The sequence below is a fragment of the Salvelinus alpinus genome, chromosome 21 (genome assembly GCF_045679555.1).
Source record: "Salvelinus alpinus chromosome 21, SLU_Salpinus.1, whole genome shotgun sequence".
NCBI lineage: Eukaryota > Metazoa > Chordata > Actinopteri > Salmoniformes > Salmonidae > Salvelinus > Salvelinus alpinus.
The window spans coordinates 49,774,853-49,793,215 of NC_092106.1; the positions used below are offsets into that span (position 1 = coordinate 49,774,853).

Here is an 18,363-nt window from a genome sequence, read left to right on the forward strand (position 1 = left end):
GACAGCACCAGTTCACCATGTAACAGACAGCACCAGTTCACCATATACCAGACAGCACCAGTTCACCATTTAACAGACAGCACCAGTTCACCATGTAACAGACAGCACCAGTTCACCATGTAACAGACAGCACCAGTTCACCATATACCAGACAGCACCAGTTCACCATTTAACAGACAGCACCAGTTCACCATATACCAGACAGCACCAGTTCACCATATACCAGACAGCACCAGTTCACCATATAACAGACAGCACCAGTTCACCATGTAACAGACAGCACCAGTTCACCATGTAACAGACAGCACCAGTTCACCATGTAACAGACAGCACCAGTTCACCATGTAACAGACAGCACCAGTTCACCATGTAACAGACAGCACCAGTTCACCATATACCAGACAGCACCAGTTCACCATGTCACAGACAGCACCAGTTCACCATATACCAGACAGCACCAGTTCACCATGTCACAGACAGCACCAGTTCACCATGTAACAGACAGCACCAGTTCACCATGTAACAGACAGCACCAGTTCACCATATACCAGACAGCACCAGTTCACCATTTAACAGACAGCACCAGTTCACCATATACCAGACAGCACCAGTTCACCATGTAACAGACAGCACCAGTTCACCATATAACAGACAGCACCAGTTCACCATGTAACAGACAGCACCAGTTCACCATATAACAGACAGCACCAGTTCACCATGTAACAGACAGCACCAGTTCGCCATATAACAGACAGCACCAGTTCACCATGTAACAGACAGCACCAGTTCACCATGTAACAGACAGCACCAGTTCACCATGTAACAGACAGCACCAGTTCACCATATAACAGACAGCACCAGTTCACCATGTAACAGGCAGCACCAGTTCACCATATACCAGACAGCACCAGTTCACCATATACCAGACAGCACCAGTTCACCATGTAACAGACAGCACCAGTTCACCATATAACAGACAGCACCAGTTCACCATGTAACAGGCAGCACCAGTTCACCATATACCAGACAGCACCAGTTCACCATATACCAGACAGCACCAGTTCACCATGTAACAGACAGCACCAGTTCACCATATAACAGACAGCACCAGTTCGCCATATAACAGACAGCACCAGTTCACCATGTAACAGACAGCACCAGTTCGCCATATAACAGACAGCACCAGTTCACCATGTAACAGACAGCACCAGTTCACCATGTAACAGACAGCACCAGTTCACCATGTAACAGACAGCACCAGTTCACCATATAACAGACAGCACCAGTTAACCATGTAACAGGCAGCACCAGTTCACCATATACCAGACAGCACCAGTTCACCATATACCAGACAGCACCAGTTCACCATGTAACAGACAGCACCAGTTCACCATATAACAGACAGCACCAGTTCACCATGTAACAGGCAGCACCAGTTCACCATATACCAGACAGCACCAGTTCACCATATACCAGACAGCACCAGTTCACCATGTAACAGACAGCACCAGTTCACCATATAACAGACAGCACCAGTTCGCCATATAACAGACAGCACCAGTTCACCATGTAACAGACAGCACCAGTTCGCCATATAACAGACAGCTCCAGTTCACCATGTAACAGACAGCACCAGTTCACCATGTAACAGACAGCACCAGTTCACCATGTAACAGACAGCACCAGTTCGCCATATAACAGACAGCACCAGTTCGCCATATAACAGACAGCACCAGTTCACCATGTAACAGACAGCACCAGTTCGCCATATAACAGACAGCTCCAGTTCACCATGTAACAGACAGCACCAGTTCACCATGTAACAGACAGCACCAGTTCACCATATAACAGACAGCACCAGTTCGCCATATAACAGACAGCACCAGTTCACCATGTAACAGACAGCACCAGTTCGCCATATAACAGACAGCTCCAGTTCACCATGTAACAGACAGCACCAGTTCACCATATAACAGACAGCACCAGTTCACCATGTAACAGACAGCACCAGTTCACCATATAACAGACAGCACCAGTTCACCATGTAACAGACAGCACCAGTTCACCATATAACAGACAGCTCCAGTTCACCATATAACAGACAGCACCAGTTCACCATGTAACAGACAGCACCAGTTCACCATATAACAGACAGCTCCAGTTCACCATATAACAGACAGCACCAGTTCACCATATAACAGACAGCACCAGTTCACCATATAACAGACAGCACCAGTTCACCATGTAACAGACAGCACCAGTTCACCATGTAACAGACAGCACCAGTTCACCATATAACAGACAGCACCAACAGCCAGAGTTACTTCGGCTAATTACCAAAATTAAGAAACAATTTTCACCACTTTTTAGCACCGATGTAGCCGTGATGCAGAGGTGTTAGTCTCCAAAGACGGAATATTTCACATCATCCAACAAATTCACACAGCTCAACTCTAATGACTGTGGCTATCCGTGGCTATCCGTGGCTATCCGTGGCTATCCGTGGCCATCCGCGGCTATCCGTGGCTATCCGTGGCCATCCGTGGCTATCCGTGGCTATCCGTGGCCATCCGTGGCTATCCGTGGCTATCCGTGGCCATCCGTGGCTATCCATGGCTATCTGTGGCCATACTTGGCTATCCGTGGCCATCTGTGGCCTTCCGTGGCTATCCGTTGCCATCCGTGGCTATCTGTGGCTATCTGTGGCCATCCGTAGTTATTCGTGGCTATCCGTGGCCATCCGTAGTTATTCGTGGCTATCCGTGGCCATCCGTGGCTATCCGTGGCCATCCGTGTCTATCCGTGGCTGTCTGTGGCCATCCACAACCGATAGGTGGCCCTAAAGACCAATATATCAACAATTTGAAGTAGCACACTGTATCACACTCTATCACACTCTGTCACACTCTGTCACACTCTGTCACGCCCAGTCACGCCCAGTCACACTCAGTCACACTCTATCACGCCCAGTCACGCCCAGTCACACTCAGTCACACTCTATCACACTCTATTACACTCTGTCACACTCTGTCACACTCTATCACACTCAGTCACACCCAGTCACGCCCAGTCACGCCCAGTCACACTCCATCACACTCTGTCACACTCAGTCACGCTCAGTCACGCCCAGTCACGCCCAGTCACACCCAGTCACACCCAGTCACACTCAGTCACGCCCAGTCACACCCAGTCACGCCTAGTCACGCCCAGTCACGCTCAGTCACGCCCAGTCACGCTCAGTCACACTCAGTCACGCCCAGTCACGCCCAGTCACGCCCAGTCACAACCAGTCACACTCAGTCACACCCAGTCACACTCAGTCACGCTCAGTCACGCCCAGTCACACCCAGTCACACTCTATCACACTCTAGCACACTCAGTCACGCCCAGTCACGCCCAGTCACACCCAGTCACACTCAGTCACGCCCAGTCACGCCCAGTCACGCCCAGTCACACTCAGTCACACTCAGTCACGCCCAGTCACGCTCAGTCACGCCCAGTTACGCCCATTCACGCCCAGTCACACCCAGTCACACCCAGTCACGCCCAGTCACACCCAGTCACGCCCAGTCACGCTCAGTCACGCCCAGTCACGCCCAGTCACGCTCAGTCACGCCCAGTCACACTCAGTCACGCCCAGTCACGCCCAGTCACGCCCAGTCACAACCAGTCACACTCAGTCACACCCAGTCACGCTCAGTCACGCTCAGTCACGCTCAGTCACGCCCAGTTACGCCCATTCACGCCCAGTCACACCCAGTCACACACAGTCACGCCCAGTCACACCCAGTCACGCCCAGTCACGCTCAGTCACGCCCAGTCATGCCCAGTCACGCTCAGTCACGCCCAGTCACGCTCAGTCACGCCCAGTCACACTCAGTCACGCCCAGTCACGCCCAGTCACGCCCAGTCACAACCAGTCACACTCAGTCACACTCAGTCACACTCAGTCACGCTCAGTCACGCCCAGTCACACTCTATCACACTCTATCACACTCTATCACACTCGGTCACGCTCAGTCACGCCCAGTCACGCTCAGTCACACTCAGTCACACTCAGTCACACCCAGTCACACTCAGTCACGCCCATTCACACCCAGTCACGCCCAGTCACGCTCAGTCACGCCCAGTCATGCCCAGTCACGCTCAGTCACGCCCAGTCACGCCCAGTCACACCCAGTCACACTCAGTCACACCCAGTCACACCCAGTCACACTCAGTCACACCCAGTCACGCCCAGTCACACTCTATCACACTCTATCACACTCTATCACACTCGGTCACGCTCAGTCACGCCCAGTCACGCTCAGTCACACTCAGTCACACTCAGTCACACCCAGTCACACTCAGTCACGCCCATTCACACCCAGTCACGCCCAGTCACGCTCAGTCACGCCCAGTCATGCCCAGTCACGCTCAGTCACGCCCAATCACGCCCAGTCACACCCAGTCACACTCAGTCACACCCAGTCACACCCAGTCACACTCTATCACACTCTAGCACACTCAGTCACGCCCAGTCACGCCCAGTCACACCCAGTCACACTCAGTCACGCCCAGTCACGCCCAGTCACGCCCAGTCACACTCAGTCACGCCCAGTCACACTCTATCACACTCTATAACACTCAGTCACACTCAGTCACGCCCAGTCACGCCCAGTCACACTCAGCCACACCCAGTCACACTCAGTCACACTCAGTCACGCCCAGTTACGCCCATTCACGCCCATTCATGCTCAGTCATGCCCAGTCACGCCCAGTCACGCTCAGTCACGCCCAGTCACGCTCAGTCACGCTCAGTCACGCCCAGTCACGCGCAGTCACGCCCAGTCAAACCCAGTCACGCCCAGTCACGCGCAGTCACGCCCAGTCACGCCCAGTCACACTCAGTCACACCCAGTCACACTCAGTCACACTCAGTTTTATTAAACAAACAAGCTAACCTAGCACATTATCTTGTTAAACTATTGAATGAATAGCTAGCGGGCTAGATGTTAATGCCAAATAACAGACACATAATGGGACTTGAATGCAATTTCAACAAAGGGGAAAGTAGGCAATGGATTACCCGGCGCCTCTCTTCAAGTTTTAATCAGTTTTAGTCCATTCTGAGCATTAAAAACTACCAGAATCATTGAAAATAAATATTAGATAACAAAAAAATATTTGAAAATGTATAAATTATTTTTAATTTGGCTTTTCATAACAGACTATTTTGATGGATTATTGTGTACCCTGAGTGCACATGGCTGTACAACCTTCAGCCTTTTGGAGCAATGGCTGTATTAAAGGGGTTTAAGGCCCATATTGGAATACATTCAATAGTAGTGGAGATTTGTTTGCTGTAAGACTGTCAAGGGTTTTGAACCACGCACAAAAACACTGAACACGTGTTAATATTATATCACACCAATATCATGGTATGAAAATGCTCATAGACTCACAGAAATAGCGGATTTTACTCCCCCCCCCCCTCTCTCTCTCTCAACATACAGTGGGGAGAACAAGTATTTGATACACTGCCGATTTTGCAGGTTTTCCTACTTACAAAGCATGTAGAGGTCTGTAATTTTTATCATAGGTACACTTCAACTGTGAGAGACGGAATCTAAAACAAAAATCCTGAAAATCACATTGTATGATTTTTAAGTAATTAATTTGCATTTTATTGCATGACATAAGTATTTGATACATCAGAAAAGCAGAACTTAATATTTGGTACAGAAACCTTTGTTTGCAATTACAGAGATCATACGTTTCCTGTAGTTCTTGACCAGGTTTGCACACACTGCAGCAGGGATTTTGGCCCACTCCTCCATACAGACCTTCTCCAGATCCTTCAGGTTTCGGGGCTGTCGCTGGGCAATACGGACTTTCAGCTCCCTCCAAAGATTTTCTATTGGGTTCAGGTCTGGAGACTGGCTAGGCCACTCCAGGACCTTGAGATGCTTCTTACGGAGCCACTCCTTAGTTGCCCTGGCTGTGTGTTTCGGGTCGTTGTCATGCTGGAAGACCCAGCCACGACCCATCTTCAATGCTCTTACTGAGGGAAGGAGGTTGTTGGCCAAGATCTCGCGATACATTGCCCCATCCATCCTCCCCTCAATACGGTGCAGTCGTCCTGTCCCCTTTGCAGAAAAGTATCCCCAAAGAATGATGTTTCCACCTCCATGCTTCACGGTTGGGATGGTGTTCTTGGGGTTGTACTCATCCTTCTTTTTCCTCCAAACACGGCGAGTGGAGTTTAGACCAAAAAGCTATATTTTTGTCTCATCAGATCACATGACCTTCTCCCATTCCTCCTCTGGATCATCCAGATGGTCATTGGCAAACTTCAGACGGGCCTGGACATGCGCTGGCTTGAGCAGGGGGACCTTGCGTGCGCTGCAGGATTTTAATCCATGACGGCGTAGTGTGTTACTAATGGTTTTCTTTGAGACTGTGGTCCCAGCTCTCTTCAGGTCATTGACCAGGTCCTGCCGTGTAGTTCTGGGCTGATCCCTCACCTTCCTCATGATCATTGATGCCCCACGAGGTGAGATCTTGCATGGAGCCCCAGACCGAGGGTGATTGACCGTCATCTTGAACTTCTTCCATTTTCTAATAATTGCGCCAACAGTTGTTGCCTTCTCACCAAGCTGCTTGCCTATTGTCCTGTAGCCCATCCCAGCCTTGTGCAGGTCTACAATTGTATCCCTGATGTCCTTACACAGCTCTCTGGTCTTGGCTATTGTGGAGAGGTTGGAGTCTGTTTGATTGAATGTGTGGACAGGTGTCTTTTATACAGGTAACGAGTTCAAACAAGTGCAGTTAATACAGGTAATGAGTGGAGAACAGGAGGGCTTCCTAAAGAAAAACTAACAGGTCTGTGAGAGCCGGAATTCTTACTGGTTGGTAGGTGATCAAATACTTATGTCATGCAATAAAATGCAAATTAATTACTTAAAAATCATACAATGTGATTTTCAGGATTTTTGTTTTAGATTCCGTCTCTCACAGTTGAAGTGTACCTATGATAAAAATTACAGACCTCTACATGCTTTGTAAGTAGGAAAACCTGCAAAATCGGCAGTGTATCAAATACTTGTTCTCCCCACTGTATCTTATTTAATCTGTGAGGATCAGTTGTCTGTTATATTGTCTAGTTGAACTGGACTTACCATAGAGGATCAATGTCTGTTAAATTGTCTAGTTGAACTGGACCTACCATAGAGGATCAATGTCTGTTAAATTGTCTAGTTGAACTGGACAAACCATAGAGGATCAATGTCTGTTATATTGTCTAGTTGAACTGGACAAACCATAGAGGGTCAATGTCTGTTATATTGTCTAGTTGAACTGGACAAACCATAGAGGGTCAATGTCTGTTATATTGTCTAGTTGAACTGGACAAACCACAGAGGATCAATGTCTGTTATATTGTCTAGTTGAATTGGACGAACCATAGAGGCAGCAAACTGAAGACGTCTGGAGAGGTGATACTACCTCTCACGCATTCACACACAGACGCACGCACAAGGCTTTGACAAGATATCGACAGACAGACAGACAGACAGACAGACAGACAGACAGACACAGACACAGACACAGACACAGACACAGACACAGACAGACAGACAGACAGACAGACAGACAGACAGACAGACAGACAGACAGACAGACAGACAGACAGACAGACAGACAGAGGGCAATGCTCCAACCCACTAGCTCACACGTAAACACTCTGCCTGCCTCCTCTCTGACTCCTGGCTCAATACAGGTTTCAAGTTAAGAGCCACTTATCTAAACAGAGAAGACATCAGAGACCCGAGGAAAATAGAAGATACAAAACAAATCAATCTTGTTTCTGGGGGAAGAAGACAAAAAGTTTCGGGGATGGAATGGGTCTTGGAGACAAGTGGGAGAATGAGAAAGGGAAGATTATCTTAAAACAAATGGAGGAGAGGGGAGGATTTCACAGTAAAGGGATGAGAGGGAGAGGGGGAGGATTCCACATTTATATTCCGAACCTGTTCCTGGAGAGATACCCTCCTGTAGGTTTTTAACTCCTACGCTGTTCCTGAATAGAATAATAGAATGTAATAGAGTTCCTGAATAGAATAATAGAATGTAATAGAGTTCCTGAATAAAATAATAGAATGTAATAGAGTTCCTGAATAGAACAATAGAATGTAATAGCGTTCCTGAATAGAATAAAATAATAGAATGTAATAGAGTTCCTGAATAGAATAATAGAATATAATAGAGTTCCTGAATAGAAAAATATAATGTAATAGAGTTCCTGAATAGAATAATAGAATGTACTAGAGTTCCTGAATAGAATAATAGAATATAATAGAGTTTCTGAATAGAATAATAGAACGTAATAGAATAATAGAATATAATGGAGTTCCTGAATAGAATAATATAATATAATAGAGTTCCTGAATAGAATAATAGAATATAATATAATAGAGTTCCTGAATAGAATAATAGAATATAATAGAGTTCCTGAATAGAATAATAGAATATAATAGAGTTCCTGAATAGAATAATAGAATGTAATAGAGTTCCTGAATAGAATAATAGAATGTAATAGAGTTCCTGAATAGAATAATAGAATATAATAGATTTCCTGAATAGAATAATAGAATATAATAGAGTTCCTGAATAGAATAATAGAATGTAATAGAGTTCCTGAATAGAATAATAGAATGTAATAGAGTTCCTGAATAGAATAATATAATGTAATAGAGTTCCTGAATAGAATAATAGAATGTAATAGAGTTCCTGAATAGAATAATAGAATGTGTGTAATAGAGTTCCTGAATAGAATAATAGAATGTAATAGAGTTCCTGAATAGAATAATAGAATGTAATAGAATGTCTATGTGTTTCTATCTAACAGGCACCAAGGAGGTCAACGCCACAGGGAAGTCGTTCACAGTGAAGAGCAGTCTGCAGCTGCAGGTGGATCAGAGCGATGACGGGGTGGCCTATACCTGCAGTGTGGAGCACGTGTCTCTTTCTTCCAACCCATACCAGGTCACAGAGGTCCTGGAGGTCCATTGTGAGTTCTGGAACCTGAGAAACATATACAAAAGATAACTAGGATCAGATGATCCTACCATTTTAAATGAAATTGGATAGGAACTCAACCACAGATCTAGGATCAGGATTTTTCAGTCACTAGTTATGGATGATGTTTCATAATGTCTCTTGTCTCTTGTCCCAGACGCCCCCCATGTGGAGATCTCCCACTCCGTGATCATCCCTCAGGAAGGACAGTACTTTAAACTGGAGTGTGTCTCCAAAGGGAACCCACTGTAAGTACATGGTCGATCACTTAATAATGGATGTAGACAGTATATCCTATTGATAGACCTCTAACATGTAATCTGATGTTACTAGCTATACTTTATATACACAAGTATGTGGACTCCCCTTCAAATTAGGTGATTCGGCTATTTCAGCCACACACGTTGCTGACAGGTGTATACAACCGACCACACAGCCATGTAATCTCCATAGACAAACATTAGCGGTATAATGGCCTCACTGAAGAGCTCGTTGGCTTTCAACGTGGCACCATCAAAGGATGCCACCTTTCTAACAAGTCAAATGGTCAAGTTTCTGCCCTGCTAGAGCTGCCCCGGTCAACTGTAAGAAACGTCTAGGAGCAACAACGGCTCGGCCGCGAAGTGGTAGGCCACACAAGCTCACAGAACGGGACCGCTGAGAGCTGAAAACCATAACGTGTAAAAATCGTCTGTCCTCGGTTGCAACGCTCACTACCGAGTTCCAAACTGCCTTTGGAGGCAATAAATGTTCGTCAGGAGCTTAATGAAATGGGTTTCCATGGCCGAGCAGCGGCACACAAGCCTTAGATCACCATGTGCAATGCCAAGCAATGGCTGGAGTGATGTAAAGCTCTGGAGCAGTGGAAACACGGACAAATCTGGGTTTGGCGGATGCCAAGAGAACACTACCTGCATAGGTAGTGCATAGTGCATAGTGCTAACCGTAAAGTTTGGTGGAGGAGGAAAAATGGTCTTGGGCTCTTTTTCATGGTTTGGACTAGGCCCCTTAGTTCCAGTGAAGACAAATCTTAACGATACAGCATAAAATTACATTCTAGACGATTCTGTGCTTCCAACTTTTGGGGAAGGCCCTTTCCTGTTTCAGCATGACAATGCCCCCGTGCACAAAGCGAGGTCCATACAGAAATGGTTTGTCAAGATTGGTGTTTGAAGAACTTGACTTGCCTGCACAGAGCCCTGAGCTCAACCTCATCGAATACCTTTGGGATGAATTGGAACACCGACTGCGAGCCAGGCCAAATCGCCCAACATCCATGCCTGACCTCACTAATGCTCTTGTGGCTGAATGGAAGCAAGTCCCTGCAGCAATGTTCCATCATCTAGTGGAAAGCCTTCCCAGAAGAGTGGAGGCTGTTATGGTAGCAATGTACCAACATCTAGTGGAAAGCCTTCCCAGAAGAGTGGAGGCTGTTATAGTAGCAATGTACCAACATCTAGTGGAAAGCCTTCTCAGAAGAGTGGAGGCTGTTATAGTAGCAATGTTCCAACATCTAGTGGAAAGCCTTCCCAGAAGAGTGGAGGCTGTTATAGTAGCAATGTTCCAACATCTAGTGGAAAGCCTTCCCAGAAGAGTGGAGGCTGTTATAGTAGCTATGTTCCAACATCTAGTGGAAAGCCTTCCCAGAAGAGTGGAGGCTGTTATGGTAGCAATGTTCCAACATCTAGTGGAAAGCCTTCCCAGAAGAGTGGAGGCTGTTATAGTAGCAATGTTCCAACATCTAGTGGAAAGCCTTCCCAGAAGAGTGGAGGCTGTTATAGTAGCAATGTTCCAACATCTAGTGGAAAGCCTTCCCAGAAGAGTGGAGGCTGTTATAGCAGCAATGTTCCATCATCTAGTGGAAAGCCTTCCCAGAAGAGTGGAGGCTGTTATAGTAGCAATGTTCCAACATCTAGTGGAAAGCCTTCCCAGAAGAGTGGAGGCTGTTATGGTAGCAATGTTCCAACATCTAGTGGAAAACCTTCCCAGAAGAGTGAAGGCTGTTGTAGAAACAAAGCGGTGACCTACTCCACATGTTGGTGATTTACATTCTGAAAGAATTCAGACCCATTCCCCTGTTCCATATTTTGTTACGTTACAGCTTTATTCTAAAATGTATTAAATCTGTTGTTTTTTCTCATCAATCTACACATAATACCCCATAATGACAAAGAAAAATATATTTTAAAAAAACAACAACTGAATTATCACATTTACATAAGTATTCAGACCCTTTACTCAGTACTTTGTTGAAGCACATTTGGCAGCGATTACAGCCTCATGTCTTCTTGGGTATGACGCTACAAGCCTGGCACACCTGTATTTGGGGAATATCTACCATTGTTCACTTCAGATCCTCTCAAGCTCTGTCAGGTTGGATGGGGAGCATCCCTGCACAACTGATTTCAGGTCTCTTCAGAGATGTTTGATCGGGTTCAAGTCCGGGCTCTGGCTGGGCCACTCAAGGACATTCAGAGACTTGTCCCGGAGCCACTCCTGCATTGTCTTGGCTGTGTGCTTAGGGTCGTTGTCCTGTTGGAAGGTGAACCTTCGCCCCAGTCTGAGGTCCTGAGCGCTCTGGAGCAGGTTTTCATCAAGGATCTCTCTGTACTTTGCTCCATTCATCTTTCCCTCGATTCTTACTAGTCTCCCAGTCCCTGCCGCTGAAAAACATCCCCACAGCATGATGCTTCCACCACCATGCTTCACCATAGGGAAGGTATTGGCCAGGTGATGAGAGGTGCCTGGTTTCCTCCAGAAGTGACGCTTGGGATTCAGGACAAAGAATTCAATCTTGGTTTCATCAGACCAGAGAATCTTGTTTCTCCTTTAGGTGCCGTCAGGTGCCTTTTACTGAGGAGTGGCTTCCGTCTGGCCGTTACCATAAAGGCCTGATTGGTGGAGAGCTGCAGAGATGGTTGTCCTTCTGGAAGGTTCTCCCATCTCCACAAAGGAACTCTGGAGCTCTGTCAGAATGACTATTAGGTTCTTGGTCACCTCCCTGACCAAGGCCCTTCTCCCCCGATTGCTCAGTTTAGCCGGACGGCCAGCTCTAAGAAGAGTCTTGGTGGTTCCAAACTACTTCCATTTAAGAATGATGGAGGCCACTGTGTTCATGGGGACCTTCAATGCTGCAGAAATGTTTTGGTTCCCTTCCCCAGATCTGTGCCTCGACACAATCCTGTCTCAGAGCTCTACGGACAATTCCTTTGACCTTATGGCTTGGTTTCTGCTCTAACGCACACTGTCAACTGTGGGACCTTATAGAGACAGCTGTGTGCCTTTCCAAATCATGTCCAATCATATTGAATTTACCACAGGTGAACTCCAATCAAGTTGTAGAAACATCTCAAGGATGATCAATGGAAACAGAATACACCTGAGCTTTATTCCGAGTCTCATAGCAAAGGGTCTGAATACTTATGTAAATAAGACATTCTGTTTTTTCTTTTTAATACATTTGCTAAAATTTCAACAAATCTGTTTTCCCTTTGTCATTACACGGCATTATGTATAGATTGATGAGGGGGGGGGGAATATTTAATACATTTTCAGAAATAAGGCTGTAACGTAACAAAATGTGGAAAAAGAGAAAGGGGTCCTAATATTTTCCTGAACACATTAACACTTTTAACAGGATTCGTAAATAACTAACCCTGTAACCCGCATCTAAATCCAACTACACTGTAAGTCGTAAACAAAAACTGTACCCCAATTATAGATGGTAATAAACTACACATATACCTCCAACAGAATTAGAGAGAAATCCTTTATCATCACGATGTAAATTAATCTAGTCACTCTCTGGACGGGTTTGATGTGTTGTAATTATAGAGAGACACACACACACACACACACACACACACACACACACACACACACACACACACACACACACACACACACACACACACACACACACACACACACACACACACACACACACACACACACACACACACACACACACACACACACACGTGCACCTTGCAGGCAGCGTGATTCATAATGTTTCTCAAACACAGTGACATTTCTAAAACTGTACACTTGAATGTACGAATTATATTTCTTGTTCCTATTTTTCACGAAAATATATATATATTTTTTAATTGTGTCTGTGAGGTCACAGAGATTTTCCCAAAATGGAACCCTATTCTCTATATTGTGCACTACTTTTGATCAGAGAGTCCTGGTCAAAAGTAGTGCACTAGGGAATAGGGTGTCATTTGCAACGCTTTCTCTGTGACAGAAATCATTGCAGCCCAATAGAAGGAAGAGACCTTTAGCTTCATACAGAAATAATGAGTTGGACTCACAGAAGATTGGGAGGAAATATTTTTTTACAGCAGCAGTAGACAGAGGACATTACACTGACGTTCCCAAGTATTATTGTTAGTATTTGAATATAAAGTTGAAATAAATTAATCAAAAATGTATATTAATATCATTTGAAATATATATTTTGTTTCAACCCAAGTATCAGCTATCACATCAGTTAAATAAAAAATGAAAAAAATACAAATGTGAAGTAACAACCTAATTATTATTATTTTTTAATCATAAAATGCAACTTACTGAATTTAAGTCAAGTCAGTCAGACACCATAAAAGGCATTTCATTTTTACATTTATTGTCCAACAAGTGTTTAAAAGGGATCGGCGTCCCGTCAATGGGACAGTTGTAAATCACGCAGCACCTTTTGTCAACAACGCAGATTTTAGAGAAACAGCAAATGTCGGTGCATACAAGTGTCTTATATCGGCTGAAAGTCCGTTATGATGTCCGTTGTGATGTCTGTTGTGATGTCTGTTGTATTGCCTGTTGTTGTGTGTGCTGGGGTGTCTGGTTTGATATCTGTTGTTGCGTATGCTGTGGTGTCCGTTGCGATGTCCGTTGTGATGCCGGCTGTGATGGCTGTTGTTGCGTCTGCTGTGGTGTCTGTTGTGGTGTCTGATGTGCTGTCTGCTGTGGTGTCTGCTATGATGTCTGTTGGTGGTGTCTGCTGTGGTGTCTGATGTGCTGGCTGCTGTGGTGTCTGCTGTGGTGTCTGTTATGGTGTCTGATGTGGTGTCTGCTGTGGTGTCTGCTGTGGTGTCTGTTATGGTGTCTGCTGTGGTGTCTGCTGTGGTGTCTGTTGTGGTGTCTGCTGTGGTGTCTGCTGTGGTGTCTGCTGTGGTGTATGTTGTGGTGTCTGCTGTGGTGTCTGCTGTGGTGTCTGCTGTGGTGTCTGTTGCGGTGTCTGTTGTGGTGTCTGATGTGATGTCTTGTGTTGTGTTTTCTCCACCAGACCAGAGCCAGTGTTGTGGTCTAAAGATGGAGGGGAGCTGCCTGATGTAGAGAGGATGATCGTAGAGGGCAGGGAACTCACCATCACCGCCCTCAACAAGACAGACAACGGCACGTATCGCTGTGAGGCCAGTAACTACCTGGGGACCAGTGGAGCTGAATATGTGCTGTTCGTATACGGTGAGTGTCTTACATATACATATCTGTTTATTAATTTTTTTGCTATTGTGGACGCAGAACTTTTGGCCAGCAATATTGGACATGGTCAAAAGTAGTGCACTATATAGGAAATAGGGTGCGATTTGGGATTCATTCCAGTCTGCACATACTGTATATGGCTTAGTGTACCTGGAGCCTGGAGGGAATATAACACATGATTAAGCCCTCCTCTCCTTTCTTCTCCTCTTCTCTCCTCTCCTACTCTCCTCTCCTCCTCTCCTGCTCTCCTTCTCTCCTGCTCTCCTTCTCTCCTCTCTTACTCCTCTCCTCTCCTCTTCTCCTCTCCTCCTCTCCTTTCCTCACCTCTCCTCTACTCTCCTCCTCTCCTCTCCTCTCCTCTCCTCTCCTCTCCTCTCCTCTCCTCTCCTCTCCTCTTCTCCTCCTCCTCTCCTCTCCTCTCCTCTCCTCTCCTCCTCTCCTCTACTCTCCTCCTCTCCTCTCCTCTCCTCTTCTCCTCCTCCTCTCCTCTACATTCTCCTCCTCTCCTTTCCATTCTCCTCCTCTTCTCCTGCTCTCCTCTCCTAATCTCCTCTCCTCCTCTCCATTCTCATCCTCTCCTAATCCTCTCCTCTCCTCTTCTTCTCTCCTCTTCTCTCCTCCTCTCCTCCTCCTCCTCTCCTCCTCCTATCCTCTCCTCTCCTACTCCTACTCCTCTCCTCTTCTTCTCTCCTTTCCTCTCCTCCTCTCCTACTCAACTATCCTCTCCTTCTATCCACCTCTCCTCCTCTCCTCGTCTCCTCCTCCTCTCCTCTTCTCCTCCTCCTCTCCTTCCCATTCTCCTCCTCTTCTCCTGCTCTCCGCTCCTAATCTCCTCTCCTCCTCTCCTCCTCTCCATTCTCCTCCTCTCCTACTCTCTTCTCCTCTTCTCTCCTCCTCCTCCTCTCCTCCTCCTATCCTCTCCTACTCCTCTCCTCTTCTTCTCTCATCTCCTCCTCCTCCTCTCCTCCTCCTATCCTCTCCTCTCCTACTCCTACTCCTCTCCTCTTCTTCTCTCCTTTCCTCTCCTCCTCTCCTACTCAACCATCCTCTCCTCCTATCCACCTCTCCTCTCCTCTCATCTCATCTCCTCCCCTCCACACCGCAACTGAGGCTGCTAACATTTGTCAAAAGCTGTTGAAACTAAAATAGAATAAAAAGGCGAAGTCAGAATATTAGAAACAGACGTTGAGGATTTATGCGTTGTTGCCACAAACAATCCCACATGAGAGTACGTTCTTTTCCGGGAGAAAGAATTTATCCTGGCTCTGAGGAGATATACTTTATTCAAACTAGTAGGGTATAGATCTGTGGATACAGTTGAAGTCGGAAGTTTACACACACCTTAGCCAAATACATTTAATCTCAGTTTTTCACAATTCCTGACATTTAATCCTAGTAAAATGTCCCTGTTTTAGGTCAGTTAGGATCACCACTTTATTTTAAGAATGTGAAATGTCAGAATAGTAGTAGAGAGAATGATTTATTTCAGCTTCTATTTCTTTCATCACATTCCCAGTGGGTCAGAAGTTTACATACACTCAATTAGTATTTGTTAGCAATTCCTTTAAATTGTTTAACTTGGGTCAAGCGTTTCAGGTAGCCTTCCACAAGCTTCCCACAATAAGTTGGGTGAATTTTGGCCCATTCTTCCTGACAGAGCTGGTGTAACTGAGTCAGGTTTGTAGGCCTCCTTGCTCGCACTCGCTTTTTCAGTTCTGCCCACAAATGTTCTATAGGATGAGGTCAGGGTTTTGTGATGGCTACTCCAATACCTTGACTTTGTTGTCCTTAAGCCATTTTGCCACAAATTTGGAAGTATGCTTGGGGTAATTGTCCATTTGGAAGACCCATTTGCGACCAAGCTTTAACTTACTGACTGATGTCTTGACATGTTGCTTCAATATATCCACATCATATTCCTACCTCATGATGCAATTTATTTTGTGAAGTGCACCAGTCCCTCCTGCAGCAAAGCACCCCCACAACATGATGCTGCCACCCCCGTGCTTCACGGTTGGAATGGTGTTCTTCGGCTTGCAAGCTTCCCCCTTTTTCCTCCAAATATAACGATGGTCATTATGGCCAAACAGTTCCATTTTTGTTTCATCAGACCAGAGGACATTTCTCCAAAAAGTACAATATTTGTCCCCATGTGCAGTTGCAAACCGTAGTCTGGCAATTTTTTTGCGGTTTTGGAGCAGTGGCTTCTTCCTTGCTGAGCGGCCTTTCAGGTTATGTCGATATAGGATTCGTTTTACTGTGGAAATAGATAATTTTGTACCTGTTTCCTCCAGCATCTTCACAAGTACCTTTACTGTTGTTCTGGGTTTGATTTGCACTTTTCGCACCAAAGTACCTTCATCTCTAGGAGACAGAACGCGTCTCCTTCCTGAGCGGTATGACGGCTGCGTGGTCCCATGGTGTTTATACTTGCATACTATTGTTTGTACAGATGAACGTGGTACCTTCAGGCATTTGGAAATTGCTCCCAAGGATGAACCATACCATTGGAGGTCTACAATAATTTCTCTGAGGTCTTGGCTAATTTCTTTAGATTTTCCCATGATGTCAAGCAAAGAGGCACTGAGTTTGAAGGTAGGCCTTGAAATACATCCACAGATACACCTCCAATTGACTCAAATTATATCAATTAGCCTATCAGAAGCTTCTAAAGCCATGACATCATTTTCAGGAACTTTCCAAGCTGTTTAAAGGCACAGTCAACTTAGTGTATGTAAACTTCTGACCCACTGGAATTGTAATACAGTGAATTATAAGTGAAATAATCTGTCTGTAAACAATTGTTGGAAAAATTACTTGTGCCATGCACTAAGTAGATGTCCTACCCGACTTGCCAAAACTGTAATTTGTTAACAAGAAATTTGTGGAGTGGTTGAAAAACGAGTTTTAATGCCTCCAACCTAAATGTATGTAAACTTCCTACTTCAACTGTAGATGGACACTAGCCTCTGTTAGACTTTATTCACACTAGTAGGGTGTAGCTCTGTGGATAGAAGGACACTAGCCTCAGACTTTATTCACACTAGTAGGGTATAGCTCTGTGGATAGAAGGACACTAGCCTCAGACTTTATTCACACTAGTAGGGTATAGCTCTGTGGATAGAAGGACACTAGCCTCAGACTTTATTCACACTAGTAGGGTATAGCTCTGTGGATAGAAGGACACTAGCCTCAGACTTTATTCACACTAGTAGGGTGTAGCTCTGTGGATAGAAGGACACTAGCCTCAGACTTTATTCACACTAGTAGGGTATAGCTCTGTGGATAGAAGGACACTAGCCTCAGACTTTATTCACACTAGTAGGGTATAGCTCTGTGGATAGAAGGACACTAGCCTCAGACTTTATTCACACTAGTAGGGTATAGCTCTGTGGATAGAAGGACACTAGCCTCAGACTTTATTCACACTAGTAGGGTATAGCTCTGTGGATAGAAGGACACTAGCCTCAGACTTTATTCACACTAGTAGGGTGTAGCTCTGTGGATAGATGGACACTAGCCTCTGTCCACTAAGATTTCACAGTTCAGAGGAGGGAAAGGAGGACATATTATTCTGTTGGTCTGTTGGTCTGTAAGTCGGGTGTCTGTTGTCGGGCGTCTCTTGTCTGTAAGTATGTGAGGCTGGTGTCTGTACGTCTGTTGTCTGTTGTCTGTAAGTCTGATGTATGTTGTCTGTAAGTCTGTATGGTGTCTATAAGTCTGTATGGTGTCTATAAGTCTGTATGGTGTCTATAAGTCTGTTGTCTGTACGTCTGTTGTATGTTGTCTGTAAGTCTGTATGGTGTCTATAAGTCTGTATGG

At 45.6% G+C, this 18,363-nt stretch overlaps 1 protein-coding gene across 3 annotated transcripts in view; it reads left to right on the plus strand.

Moving 5' to 3' along the window:
* The window catches only part of cadm2b (cell adhesion molecule 2b), a 492,515-nt gene that overhangs the window by 445,816 nt on the left and 28,336 nt on the right, over nucleotides 1-18,363 (plus strand). For all 3 annotated transcript variants that reach the window (XM_071358122.1, XM_071358120.1, XM_071358119.1), the window contains 3 exons: nucleotides 8,888-9,049; nucleotides 9,215-9,305; nucleotides 14,345-14,523. In XM_071358122.1, coding sequence (XP_071214223.1) covers nucleotides 8,888-9,049; nucleotides 9,215-9,305; nucleotides 14,345-14,523 — 432 coding nt within the window. The remainder of the gene's footprint in view (nucleotides 1-8,887; nucleotides 9,050-9,214; nucleotides 9,306-14,344; nucleotides 14,524-18,363) is intronic.